Source organism: Pipistrellus hanaki, assembly GCF_964339955.1.
Source record: "Pipistrellus hanaki genome assembly, chromosome: 13".
NCBI classification, from domain to species: Eukaryota; Metazoa; Chordata; class Mammalia; order Chiroptera; family Vespertilionidae; genus Pipistrellus; species Pipistrellus hanaki.
In genome coordinates, this window is record NC_140515.1 from 37947482 (window position 1) to 37960158 (window position 12677).

A 12677-nucleotide genomic window follows, 5' to 3' on the forward strand; every position below is an offset into this window, starting at 1 on the left:
AGCTGAGGGTTCGATCATTTATAAATTCCATAAGTCTTTAGAGGTTGTCCACAGTCTGCAGGATGCAGTGTGATGAGAGCTATAAACATGAACAGCGCCTCTCTTTAAGGAGGTGGCTATATAAATCATATTCCATTAGACTGGAAAGAGGCAATTACCTAAGGGAGGCTTTCTGGTATTCAGAGATGAGATATATCAAAGCCAGAAGGCAGGAATGAGGAGGAATCAGGGAAGGCTTTGTAGGAATGGCAAATCTGTTTATCTCCTTCACTTCACCTTTCCAGTTAGGATTAGTTAATAACTGATATCGAGGTTTAAACATAAAATGTTGAATAATAGCAACAATAAATCCAACAAGGTCCATGTGACAAGTGGTTAGATGATTAGCAAACCCACTCCCTCTTCTTCCTACACTACATTTCCCACCCTCCCCTGCAGTTCAGTGGGACCCTAGGGTCAGAGTCTAACCAATGGCATGCAGGTGAAAGTGATGTATGTCGTTCCTAGTGCATGCACTAAACCCTCCTGCTCCCATGGACCTCATGTAGAAGACCCAGAAGGAGGCTTTGAGGCCAATGGGTATGACGAGCGCCGCTGATAAAAGGAGCCCAGGTCCTGAAATGGCTGCAGCAACACCCCCCACCCAACCTCCTCTCACACATACCCAGTCCTGCGTGCACGTGTGATAGATGACAGAAATAATACTTTATTGTCTGAGCCACTGAAACTTGGGTATGAATGGTTTCACAGTCAACCTGCCCTGATGAATACAGACTTTTTGCAGAACTTTCACCTCATGATGAAATTAAACATGCTTTTAGATTGCTTCTGTCAGGAATTGAGGTGTGGTTTGTAAAGAGGTGGATATCTAGGTCTAGTCATGTCCAATCTCTGTCTACACTCTGTCAGATCATATAGGTCAGGGCCCCACTGAAGGTCAGTTTCTCCTCCTTCATCCCTGTGGCTCAGACCAAGCAAGCTAGGGACCGTCGCCTGGCAACAAGGTGCTAGGCATTTGAAGATGTCATGCTAGCCCTCAGAAAGATAGGTAGGCAAGGCTTACTTTGAAAAAGAACTTTCTGTAGCATATGCTCCAGACATAGCTCTTTACTCTTTCTGTTTAGGACTACAGCATCCCTCAAACATTCAAGTGCAACCCTTGCAGGGGGAAGAAATATAAAGAGTTGAACTTTTGTTTATGCTAATGTAAACACATAAAAACACATAAAAATTTATGTGTAACACATAAAAAGAAAGAAGAAGAAAACCCAAACATAAGAACTTTCCTAAATCTCCTGAGAAGAAAGGCGAAATGCATCCTCTCTTATTCTTCACATGACAAAGGCAACCTAAATTATGCTTTTTTGTGACTTAGAAATTTAAATCAGCCAGGACTAATTAAACATCTACTACATAAAAGTGCTAACAAGCCATATGGAAGATTTAAAAAAAAAAAAATGACACACAGCCACAACTACAAAGAGCTTAAATGGAAAGATAGACAAACCATTTTCAAGAAAATGGCCCAATAATATGTTTTAGGAACACAGAAAAGGGAGACTAATTTCAAGGGAAAGGATAGAGAGACCCCGAGGAATATAACAGCATGTGGCACTTTTGAAAGAATGATTAGGATATTTACCAGGCAAATAAGCAGGGAAAAGCATGATGGTATGGAGGAACAGCATATACAAAGGCCCAGAGGTAAGCAGGTTATCTATAGAATTCTTCTCAATTCTATAGGTTATAACCTCAATCCCAGAGATTGGAAAACCTGACACTCTTTGAGAGATGGATGAGGCTAACATGAAGTCTGAGTGTAGAGTTGCCAATATTCAACATTCATTCAGATCTGCTTCACCAAACCAAATGGATCTAATTAATCGCCAAAGATTAGAGAAAACAGTGTAGGCACGCATATGACACATGGATCGCTTTCCGGGAAATTACATGAGGCAATTTGGAAGGCTTTTGAAATCAGGATCCCCGGCAGGGGATATAGGAAAACAAGATAACCCTAGGAGCATCAATATTTACCCCAAGAGTTGTGGGAAAATGCTAAGCTAGGATACATGAGCTTCAAATCACGGGAAACATGAGTGAAGTGTGTTCTGAAATGTAGAATTTATGTGAATTTTGAGGTAGTATGAAAAACTTCAAAACAAGTTCAAATAGTTCCCCAAGCGTGTACAAAGGAGTGATTTATTAAAAAAAAAAAAAAAAAAAAAAAAAAGTTGATGGGATACAAATGGCTTTTGTGTCATAATTCAGATCCTAGTCTTTGATCTAGCATGATTGACTACGTGGCCTTAGACAAGCCTCTGGCCTCAGTTTCCTCAGCAACAGAGTTTTAGGGTAGGACTCAATGCTGCTAAGTTTTCTTCCTGTTCCAACGATTACTGTTTTCTGTTTGTGTCTCAAGGTCAGGACACTGTGTTACCTTTTACTCTGAACAGCTAAGAGAATGCACTTGTGCATCTGTTTCTCTGTTTGTTGGAAAATGACCAAATTCAAATGAAGTGGAATAGTTTAAAAACTTGCATCGGTGGAAAATCTTTTCTGCCCAGTCACCGTGATTCAGTGGTTGAGCATCAACCTATGAACCAGGAGGCCATGGTTTGATTCCCGTCAGTGTATATGCTGGGTTGTGGACTCGATCTCCAGTGTCAAGCATGCAGGAGGCAGCCTATCAATGATTCTCTCTCATCATTGATGTTTCTATCTCTCTCCCCCTCTCCCTTCCTCTCTGAAATCAATAAAAGTGTATTTACAAAAAAAAAAAAAAAAAAACCTTTTCTTAGGAAGAATAATTTTATGATCATGTTTAAATTTTTCCTTTTCCTACAAAAATAAAATTATGGGAATAAGTTTACAAAAACACAATGGAATTTCATAGGGAAGCTATGATTCAGTATATATTCATCTATATTTAGTTGTTATTCATTAACATTTAATTACTTGGGTTTTGAACTTGCCAGCATAGTCCTAGTCACTGATAAGGAAGTAGACAAGATAATTCCTGAGAAACTTGGAGCAGAGAGATAGTGTTAGGAGAGAATCCCAGTGTGAAGAGAGAAAACAGACTCTACAATGCCTTCTGCAAACTCCCATCAGCACCCAAAAAGGAAATCTCAAAAATTAAATACCTTAAATACAAATTGAAGTCTCAGTGCTAAGTAACATGTCCAGACAACATAGGAGACAAATTCACATAAGTTCACAAAATTCACATAAATTCTACTCAAGGTTTAAAGCTTTACTAAAGTTTGAATCAGCACCTTTGGTAATTCTCTCAACCAACTTTATTCCTGAACTAGAGGCCCAGTGCATGGATTCATGCACCAGTGGGGTCCCTTGACCTGGCCTGCAAGGATTGGGCTGAAATTGGCTCTCCAACATCCCTCGAGGGATTCTGGATTGCAAGAAGGTGCAGGCCAGGCTGAGGGACCACACCAGTGCATGATAAGGGCCAGGAAGGGACCAAGGAGGGCTCCAGGGCATGTCCATCCCTTCTTGCCCAGTCCTAGTTGGGGCCAATCGGGACTGTCTTTCCCAGTCCCGATGGGTCAGACCCCAGCAGCAAGCTAACCTACTGGAGCATCTGCCCCTGATGGTCAGTGCGCATTATAGTGACTGGTCAAACGGTCAAACAGTCAGACACTTAGCTATTAGGCTTTTATTATATAGGATATCCAGTTATGGTCTATAGGGACAAGTTGTATGCTAAAGACAGAAGTATAAGGGGTCTGAGGGGATGAAGCACAGGGATTTACATTAGCATTCTCTTTTATTTAATAAACAGTTAGACATTTCCTGAAAGGATATAGGCAACCCTTGGACCTGAGCCCTCACTATTCAAAAACTCTCCATAGACCCTAAGCTAGAAATACCCACAGGGTCTCAGCTGTTGTATTCAGCTGCCAGAGGCCATGGAACAATGTTCATTCCTGGGAGTGAGTTGGGGGAGACTTTTGGCTTAGACAGAAGGGAGGAAAGGGATATAAATAAAGTGCTGGGGAGGAGGATTTGGCAGAAGAAGGGCTAACTGGACCCTAAAGAGGGAGAGTTGGAAAAAATCTGACATCCAGTTGAGGTAAGGGCTCAGGGAACAAGGAGGGGGAAACAGAAACAATGAGGGAAGGACACAGAAAAGAACAATTCTGTAACTGACCCGGGAGCCTGAGTCTAGTTTGGGCTCCTGTCATTTGGTGTGGTCCCACCAAGACTGCCATGAGGTCTTCCTGGATTCCCCAGCAAATATTTGAGGTCAGCATTGGATTGAGATTGCTGGATGGCAGGGTACAACTAGGGAACCAGACATATGGGGAAGCCAATGCCAGGACTATATAAGTTTAGAACAAGTCACTTCACTTCTGACCTTTCCTTCTCTGGAAATGCAGACTAGCATTAACTTGTAGGATAGTTGAGATCATACTGACATTCCTCAAACTTTAACATTTATGCAAACCATCTGGGAATCTTATTAAAAATACAGACAGTTTTTTAATATAGAGCTTGAGATTTGGCATTTCTCACACACATGGGTGATGCTGGTGTGGCTGGTCCCAGGACCACATTTGAGTAGTGAGGGGCTAAGATGACAAAACATGAAAAGCATGTAGCAGGGCAGTTGGAACTCCATAGGCATTCACCAAATAAAAGCTATCCAATTTAACCTACAGATACTGGGCCAAGGTTCCCTCTTAAGGACCTTAAGAAGATTGTAATAATAATGGCTTACACTGAGTGTACACACAGAACGTGTCAGATGCCTCTGTAGTACTATCTCTTATAATTCCCACAACAAACCTGTGAGGTTATCCCTGTTTTATGGGTGAATAAATTGAAGTCTCAGTGCTAAGTAACATGTCCAGACAACATAGGAGACAAAGCCAGAGTTTGAAGCCTCATTGCCTAATTTGTTCCTCAGTTGCTGATCCTGCCTTTAGGGGAGTTACAACCCAACAGAAAACAGCAGTCCCCAAGGCCTCAGCAGAGTGGTATCCATGGCCTCTAAAAGGACCTGTCTGGACAACCCAGTATTTTCTTAAAAAGAAAAAGTATATATATATATATATATATATATATATATATATATATATATATATATAAACTTTTATGAATTCTGAAATTATACCAACATTTTTAAAAACCCCAGATTCTCTTTGCCCTTCCTCTTAACATAGGGGTGAGCAAAAGTAGGTCTGCAGTTGTAATTAATAATACAATAATTAATAAATAAGAATATAATAATAAATTCTGTTGCCCTGGACATTGTGCCTCAGGTGATTGAGCATCATAAAAAAGAATGATTGTGTGTACTCACAACTTTGATAAGTCTACTTTTGCCCACCCCTGTATTTTCATTTTCTAAAGCTGATTTTACTTTTTATCTTCATGATAGTCAGAAATCCAAATCCATTCTTTAGGGTTATGCTTTTGTTTTGTTTTTTTAAGAACAATACACAAATAGAAATAGGGCCAGTTCATAGATCTATCTCATAGTATTGTTGTAAATATAAAATAAATTAATGCGTGGGAAGAACTTTGAACTTTCTTCCTATTTTTGAATTCTGAATTAAAATCCCATTACTAATGGGAATTCCAAACCTTGAGCAAGTTAACTTCTCTTAGTTTCATCACCTAATACATGAGCCCATAGTAATAGTAGTCTCATTGGGATTAAGTGAATCAATAAGTGGGAAGATCTTAAAACCGAGCCTCGCTCCATAAAAATGAGTTATTTTCTTAGGTAATGTTTCAAGGGAGCATGTGCTATATTTTTTATAAAGAGAAATTGCATTTGAGATCTGGCCCACAAATTACATTTTTTCTGTAATTTGTGTGCCAGATCTCAGATTGTTAACTTTTTAAAAATTGGGTGAATGAAGTCATGTTTTGAGACACTTGGACACTTCTTGACAATGGGATTACGCTCAAATAGTACAAATGCTGTAATACTGTTTTATCCAGGGCTGAGAGGACTCAATGGGTGGTTTAAAGAATCTTTTCAATATACCCACAGCCTCCAAGCATGTTTAAATGGACTGAGACATTATGGCATCTGTTTATATAATTATTTCAAATTGAATAATCATCATTTTGCCAGAAGCATCTGGATGTTGTTCTGAAAAATAAAATATCATAGAGGTGAAAAACAAAATCTCCACAGAAATAGTCAAGGAAAGCCCTCAGGCAGGTCAATCAGAAAAAAAAGTCATAGGATATTCACACGCACCTAACTGGACTCCCCAATGGATAGAGCACATGATAGGGGAGGTTAAGGTTGCAATATGCCCAGTTGTAAAGAAATCAGAATTTTTCTAAAAGGCCCTGAAAGGCGGTTCTTGTTTTTACAGTTTATCTCCTTGCTAATATCACCAGAAATGAGGTCATTTATTACATTTGAGCTGGCAAGCACCATTTAACATCCTTTCTAAATTGTTAAATATAAGAAACAGAGTGGTCTCCCAGCAACCTGGGGCAAGAATATGCCCAAGAAATGGAGAGGAGAGCAGATAGAAATGACAGGACTGAGGTCCATGAATATTTAAGCTGGCAAGTTCTTCTCACAGGTCACTGTAACATTTTACTCCGAACCTAAGGCAACAAAGAGGGCAAGAACATTTTGGGGAAGGATCATCTCTACATCAGATCCAAAAACTGCTCCCAGAAAGCAGCACTGCTGAGCATTTGGGGGATGTAACTTTACCGTATATATCACTCTCCAATCATTAGGAAAATGCCTTCCAGAAAATAGATAATTACACCTGGCAAGAAGCCTAGATAATATCTAGTTGTGATCCTCTCCATTTTAGAGCTGAGCAAAATGAGACTCAGCAAGGTGAAGAGACTTTTCCAAAGTCACCTCCTTATCAATGATGAAAGAGCCAAAGACAAAAGCTACATCTGCAATGTAAACCATTGTTTATACTCTGCCTTTATTACTCCTTTCAGGAGGTTATTGAGAGTTGCTTCCATTCTCATTAACCCATCCCTGTCCAGACATCCTGCTAGGCAAGAGGGATGTACTCTGAACAAGGAATGCGCCCTCTGCATTTTAACTTTGTTTCTCAAAGCTCAAAATATTTTGTCCATCCTTTCCATCAGTTTTCAAGTTGTCACAGTTTTATCTACTGACTCTTAGAAGTATATTCACAGCTGTGTCAACAAAATCTATTACCTACTGCTTCTGTTGCACACTCAACCTTCAAAGAAAATTAAGTATTCTAGCCCAAACTCATTAGCTATTAGGTTGAATGATAGGACATTCCCACGTTTGCCAGTCAAAAACAATTGAATATTGGCAATGTCACATGGCTCAACCTGACACTCATAAGCATCCGGGAAGCTCTTAAACAGAGAATAGCAATTTAGATCCAAGATGGTGGGTGGAGTAGGTGGATGTTACACTCAGTTCCTTCCAGGATCAAACTGGAATTGCAATTAAAATACAGAGCAATCAACCCGAATAACCAACTGAAGACTAGCTGAAGAGAAGTCTTATAACCAACGATTTATAGAAGAAGCCACATTGAGACTGGTAGAAAGGGTGGATATGTGAAAAGGGCTGGCCCCAACCTCCCGGGCAGGAGCTGAGATTTCAGAGGGATATAAAAACTGTGAAGGTTTGCCCTGAGAAGTGTAGGGCCTCATCCCAACTTGGACTCTGCAACCAACAGCATATTGGGGGTGTAAACATATAAAAACCCAACCAGCTCTTCACTTAAAATCAGTGCACATTCCTTGCTTTCCTCTATGGATATGTATTTTATAGACCCAAGTGAGAAAAGAAAACTTTATCCTGTGGACCCCCACAAAACAACTTAGAGCAGTGGTTTAACATAAGCTCTGAAGGCAGACATCAGTCTGTCACCAACTAGGTACTTGACTTTTATTGAGAGACTTAAGATCTCCAAGCCTCCGTTTTCTCATTTCTGAAATGAAGATATACAATAAACTTAACTTATCGAGTTTGGGGAATAATTGAATAATGTTGATGAGGCACATAGCACAAACAAAGTATGTGCTCAAGAACGGCAGCCGGCACTAATAGTAGAATCCATAATGAATACACCCTCCATGCACACACATCAATTTCTGGGAAATTCTTCCTTGGAACAGCTCTCATCCCTCCTGTGGTCCTTGATAGAGGGGGAAGGACCATGTACTAACTGACCCAGTTCCCCTGCCACCCAACGGGTTCCCCCACATACCACCAGGGCGTCGGGGAGGTTGTGCTCCTCTGTGAAGGTGACGACTGCAGGGATGATGTCCTGCGCACTGAGCTCCAGGGTGGCCGTGCTGATGGACTCCAGATCAAGGGCCCAGCCCGCCTGGAAGAACACAGCCACTTTCCTCATGAGAAGGCCGGAGCGCACACGTTTGAATCCATGTCTTGCCACAAACCTCATGGCGGCGCCAAGGTTCCTGATGCCCGATGACCTTTCCAGGGGGATTTTCCTGACTGCCTGGAGGAGGGCAGGCTTGCCCTTGTAGTCCGAGAAGCGAATCAGGTGATCTATTTTGTTGTTGTACGAAACGATGGCCACTCGCGCCCCCTTGGGGCAGTTACTCTCACTTATTTCCATCTTCATCAACAGAGACAATAAAATGTCCCTCATCCTCTCGAAATCCACCTCAGAGATGTCATTTGACATGTCCAAGGCAAAGATCACTTCGGTCGGGAACACTGGGCATTTGGAAACACCTTGACACATGGAAACACAGCTTTAAGATTTTCTGCAATGCCACTAACAAGCGAAGATGTGAGCGAATAAGAAAAAATAATATTTACCTGTTGAACACGCTGGAAGGGAAATTATTTTGGAGAAAAAAGAGGACATTGTTAGTTTACATGAGTAGTGGTATGTTCTTCATGCCAGTGCTTCCGACTAGTGGTTAGAGTGTGGGCCCACACACTGAAGGGTCTCGGATTCGATTCTGCTTAAGGGCATGTAGCTCGGTTAAATGTTTGATCCCCAGTCCTGGTAGGGTATGTGCAGGAGACAACCAATCAATTTGTCTCTTTCACATCAATGTTTCTCTCTCTTTGTCTCTCCCCCTCCCTCTCTTCCTTCCTCTCTAAAGATCAATGGAAAAGAACATCCTCAGGTGAAGATTAAAAACAACAAAAGAACAAAGCTTCTCTTTGTCTGCTTTGTGATAAGAAACACCATGATGCAGACATGCAGGAGTGCAATTATCACTGCATTTCATGGGTTACCATACTGTACAGTGGAATTTTCCCCACCATTGAGATGATATGCCCTTTGACCATTTCATTGCTAAGGCCACATTGAGGAAGATTAGTTACCCAAGTGGGGACTGAGCTAAATGTATTTATTTATAGGAGCCTTTCATAATGGACAATGGTGCCTCCCAATCTCAGTCAAATCCATTGGGGACTTATGTCCCCAATCCATGATTCATTCTCTTTTCACACCACTGGCTCCTTTTGGGTCTTTTTCAAACAACTTACGGCAGTTTTCTCGTGTGAAGTTGACAATTTCACAAGGCTGTGAAAAAGATGGAGAGAGAAAAAAGGAAACAGCATTTTATTTGAAGTATACTGATATTCCTCCTCATCCTGGCGACTTAGAAATGTCATATGGATATCATCAGTACCCATCTGAAGCTTTTCAAGCTGCCACAAAAAAACTCAAAAATTGTTATAGCAATTAAAACCGTCCAGCAGTTATAGTTCTGGATCCCGTGGATATTTTAAAGCATTTATAAAATATTTTACATACATATAATCCCCCTATTATTAGAGATAGGTAGATAAGAGGGATTCTTTTTTCTTTTCTTTTTTTATCGGCCTCACAAAGCAAAGAAATCAAGTCTGATTTTGAAAAAGTATAAATCCAGGAATCTCAGCACAGAAGTCAGAGAAATGCCTTCAACTTTTGGACCTCTGTATTAGCAAATCCTGGCACACTTCTTTAGAATGACTGCCAAGACAGGTACTCCTAGCACCTCCCCTAGAATTCTGCTTCATCCCTTTGACCCCCTCCTCTCTGTCCTGTTCTTCCCTCAGCCCCATCACTTCCTGCTCCTCAGTTGTCCCCACTTCCTCCCTCCATCCACCAAATAGTATGTTTGTACTTGGAACATAAAAAAATCATAACTTTTGAGATTATTTCCATGTGTTCCATGAGACACAAAGGCCAGGGCTGTGCTGTATGTTGGCATATAAATACTTTATAAGCAATTTTTGAACTTCACAAAAAAGCATATTGTGTAAGGGAGTGGCCTCAGTCTCTCCTTTCATGTCAACTGATGTTACTCAAAAACATCCAGATCCCCTCCAGGATTTAAAATATTATTCTACTCTTTTTATTATAGATTTGGTAAAGTCTATAAACTTGAAGTACTAACAGAATTCATAAGAGACAAAACTAAAGAATCTTTATAGATTTCTGTTTTGTCAAAGTGAAAAGGCTCTGTGTTCTGAAAAGAATGCAGTTTAGGATTAAAATATTCACTTACCATCATATCTGCCAAGCCTCTGGGGCCCCTGATGCCCTGGAAAGAACAGAGACAGATTTAAGATGCAAAATTCTGAGGTCCAGTACATTTTTATCCTGAGTTGTCAAGAGGTTCTTACAGTTCACTAGGTCAATGGACCACCTCTGCCCTTCACTCCTGGCCCTGAAGTTCTGTCTGACCCCTTAAAAAAGGAGGTCAGAGTGCCTAGGAGGTATGTCCTAGACCTTGCAGCCCAGGATGCCCAAGTACATGATACATAACTTCAGGGGTCTTCAAACTACGGCCCGCGGGCCACATGCAGCCCCCAGGGGAGTCTGATCCGGCCCGCCAGGTTTTTTGGGCAGTGAGCGCAGCCGAGGTGTTACAGTAGGAATTAGTAGTTCATATAGTCCGGCCCTCCAGCTCTCTGAGGGACCGTGATCTGGCCCCCACTTTCAAAAGTTTGAGGACCCCTGTTTTAGAAGATCGAGTCATTTTGAGACAAAGCCACAGTTTAGAATATAATTCAGAAAAAGAAAGGCCATTCAAAACCTCAGGGTCATTCATAATAGTTTTAAAATAGAACCCAGTCCTCCCCTACCCTATCTCCTCCAGCCACTCACCACCACCCTGTCTTTGCCCAAGAACTTAAATATTTCCTAGACTCTTCAGTATGAGAGCTGCCTTATTTAGACTTTACAAGGTAGTAATAGCATGTCACCTTGGGCAGGTCATTATAATCTCAACCTTTGTATTCTAATCTGCATAATGGGCATGGGTGGTCCTTCTAAGATTTTCTTTTTAATATATTTTTGTTGATTTCAGAGAGGAAGAGAGAGGGAAAGAGAGAGAGAGACATCAATGATGAGAGAGTGTCATTGATTGGTTGCCTTCTGCACGCCCCCACTGGGGATCAAACCAGCAACCCAAGCATGTGCCCTTGACAGAATCGAACCTAGGACCTTCCAGTCCATAGTCCAACGCTCTGTCCATCGAGCCAAACCAGCTAGGGCTAAGATTTTTTATTCTGTGACTTTGTTGTACCTTCACAATAGTGAAATCAATAGGTTCAACCCATGGCTGACTCACTCTAGGATGAGCCATGGGGCAAAATGACAATAGCCCCAAGTCTTTCCTTTCATACCAAATGACCTTCCATGGAATTTAAAAAATATTTGTGGGCTTGCAACATTGTCAGTTCAGTTAAGATTATATAAATGTCTCTTATGTTAGGATTTTCTTCTAGTTTGGGCATAAATGTTGTTGCACATCTTATTGACACTGATAAACTCATTCTCCGGTAAGTATTATATATTGGTTTATGTATTATGACATATTCATACATCTCCAGCCACTCTAATCTCTTCCCCATCTTCCAAGTAAAACATTTATATTGAATCAATATACTCCGTAAGGACTTGAAGCGAATGTAAAGCAAATTTGGTCCATTCCCTAATAGATCCTCTTGCGTGTCCCAAATGTTCACTTCTTCTTAGAGATGCCTCTTATCAAATCTCTATTCATTTTTACACAAGGTTGAAAGTAAGAGAAAAGAGAAGAGTCCATGTTACCCGTGGTCCTGGAGGGCCTTGGTCACCTGGAGTTCCAACAAATCCTGGGAAGCCAGCATTACCCTAAAAAATGACAAACCACAGGAATAAGCTTCCCACCTTGAATATAACTCTATTACAGCCATCACTTTGAGATATCAAGTTGTTGTTATGCCTAAGGTACAATGAGTCTACTATAGACCCATTAGTTTATGCACTGTGATCAGTGGAGTGAGGCATGGAAACTAGAAAGAGAAGGGATCTCTATGGAAACCATCTAAAAACCCCTCTCCCCCTGCAACACACAGATACCTAATTCCAGTCAACATGTATACATATTTCCAAACAGCCTTAAAGGATGTCATATTCAGTTGAGCCTCCAGGTCACATAATTAAAAGATGCATAAAGTATAGAGTATTCATTGAAGATGTGGCATCAAGAGAGAGAAAAAGCTCTTCTACCCCCTTCTGGCCTTCCATGTATGAGAAAAGGTGTATGCTAACCATGGATTCACTGCCCATTTTACCGGTATTTGAACTGACACATCATTACCTGCATGTGATTGATGTTTTATATTTTTAAAATTAGAAACCAGAGAGATAGGTTTAGCTGAGCTAGGCAATATTAGCCAGTTACAAGCCAAGTTAGGCATAGAT

The 12677-nt window shown here is 40.9% G+C and overlaps 1 protein-coding gene across 1 annotated transcript in view; it reads right to left on the reverse strand.

Moving 5' to 3' along the window:
• LOC311631543 (collagen alpha-4(VI) chain-like) overlaps positions 1 to 12677 on the reverse strand; it is a 93965-nt gene that overhangs the window by 12064 nt on the left and 69224 nt on the right. The window contains exons 29-33 of the mRNA XM_084901732.1: positions 12042 to 12104; positions 10492 to 10527; positions 9482 to 9518; positions 8798 to 8809; positions 8217 to 8710 (exon numbers count right to left, since the gene is read on the reverse strand). Of these exons, the coding sequence (XP_084757858.1) occupies positions 8217 to 8710; positions 8798 to 8809; positions 9482 to 9518; positions 10492 to 10527; positions 12042 to 12104 (642 nt within the window). The remainder of the gene's footprint in view (positions 1 to 8216; positions 8711 to 8797; positions 8810 to 9481; positions 9519 to 10491; positions 10528 to 12041; positions 12105 to 12677) is intronic.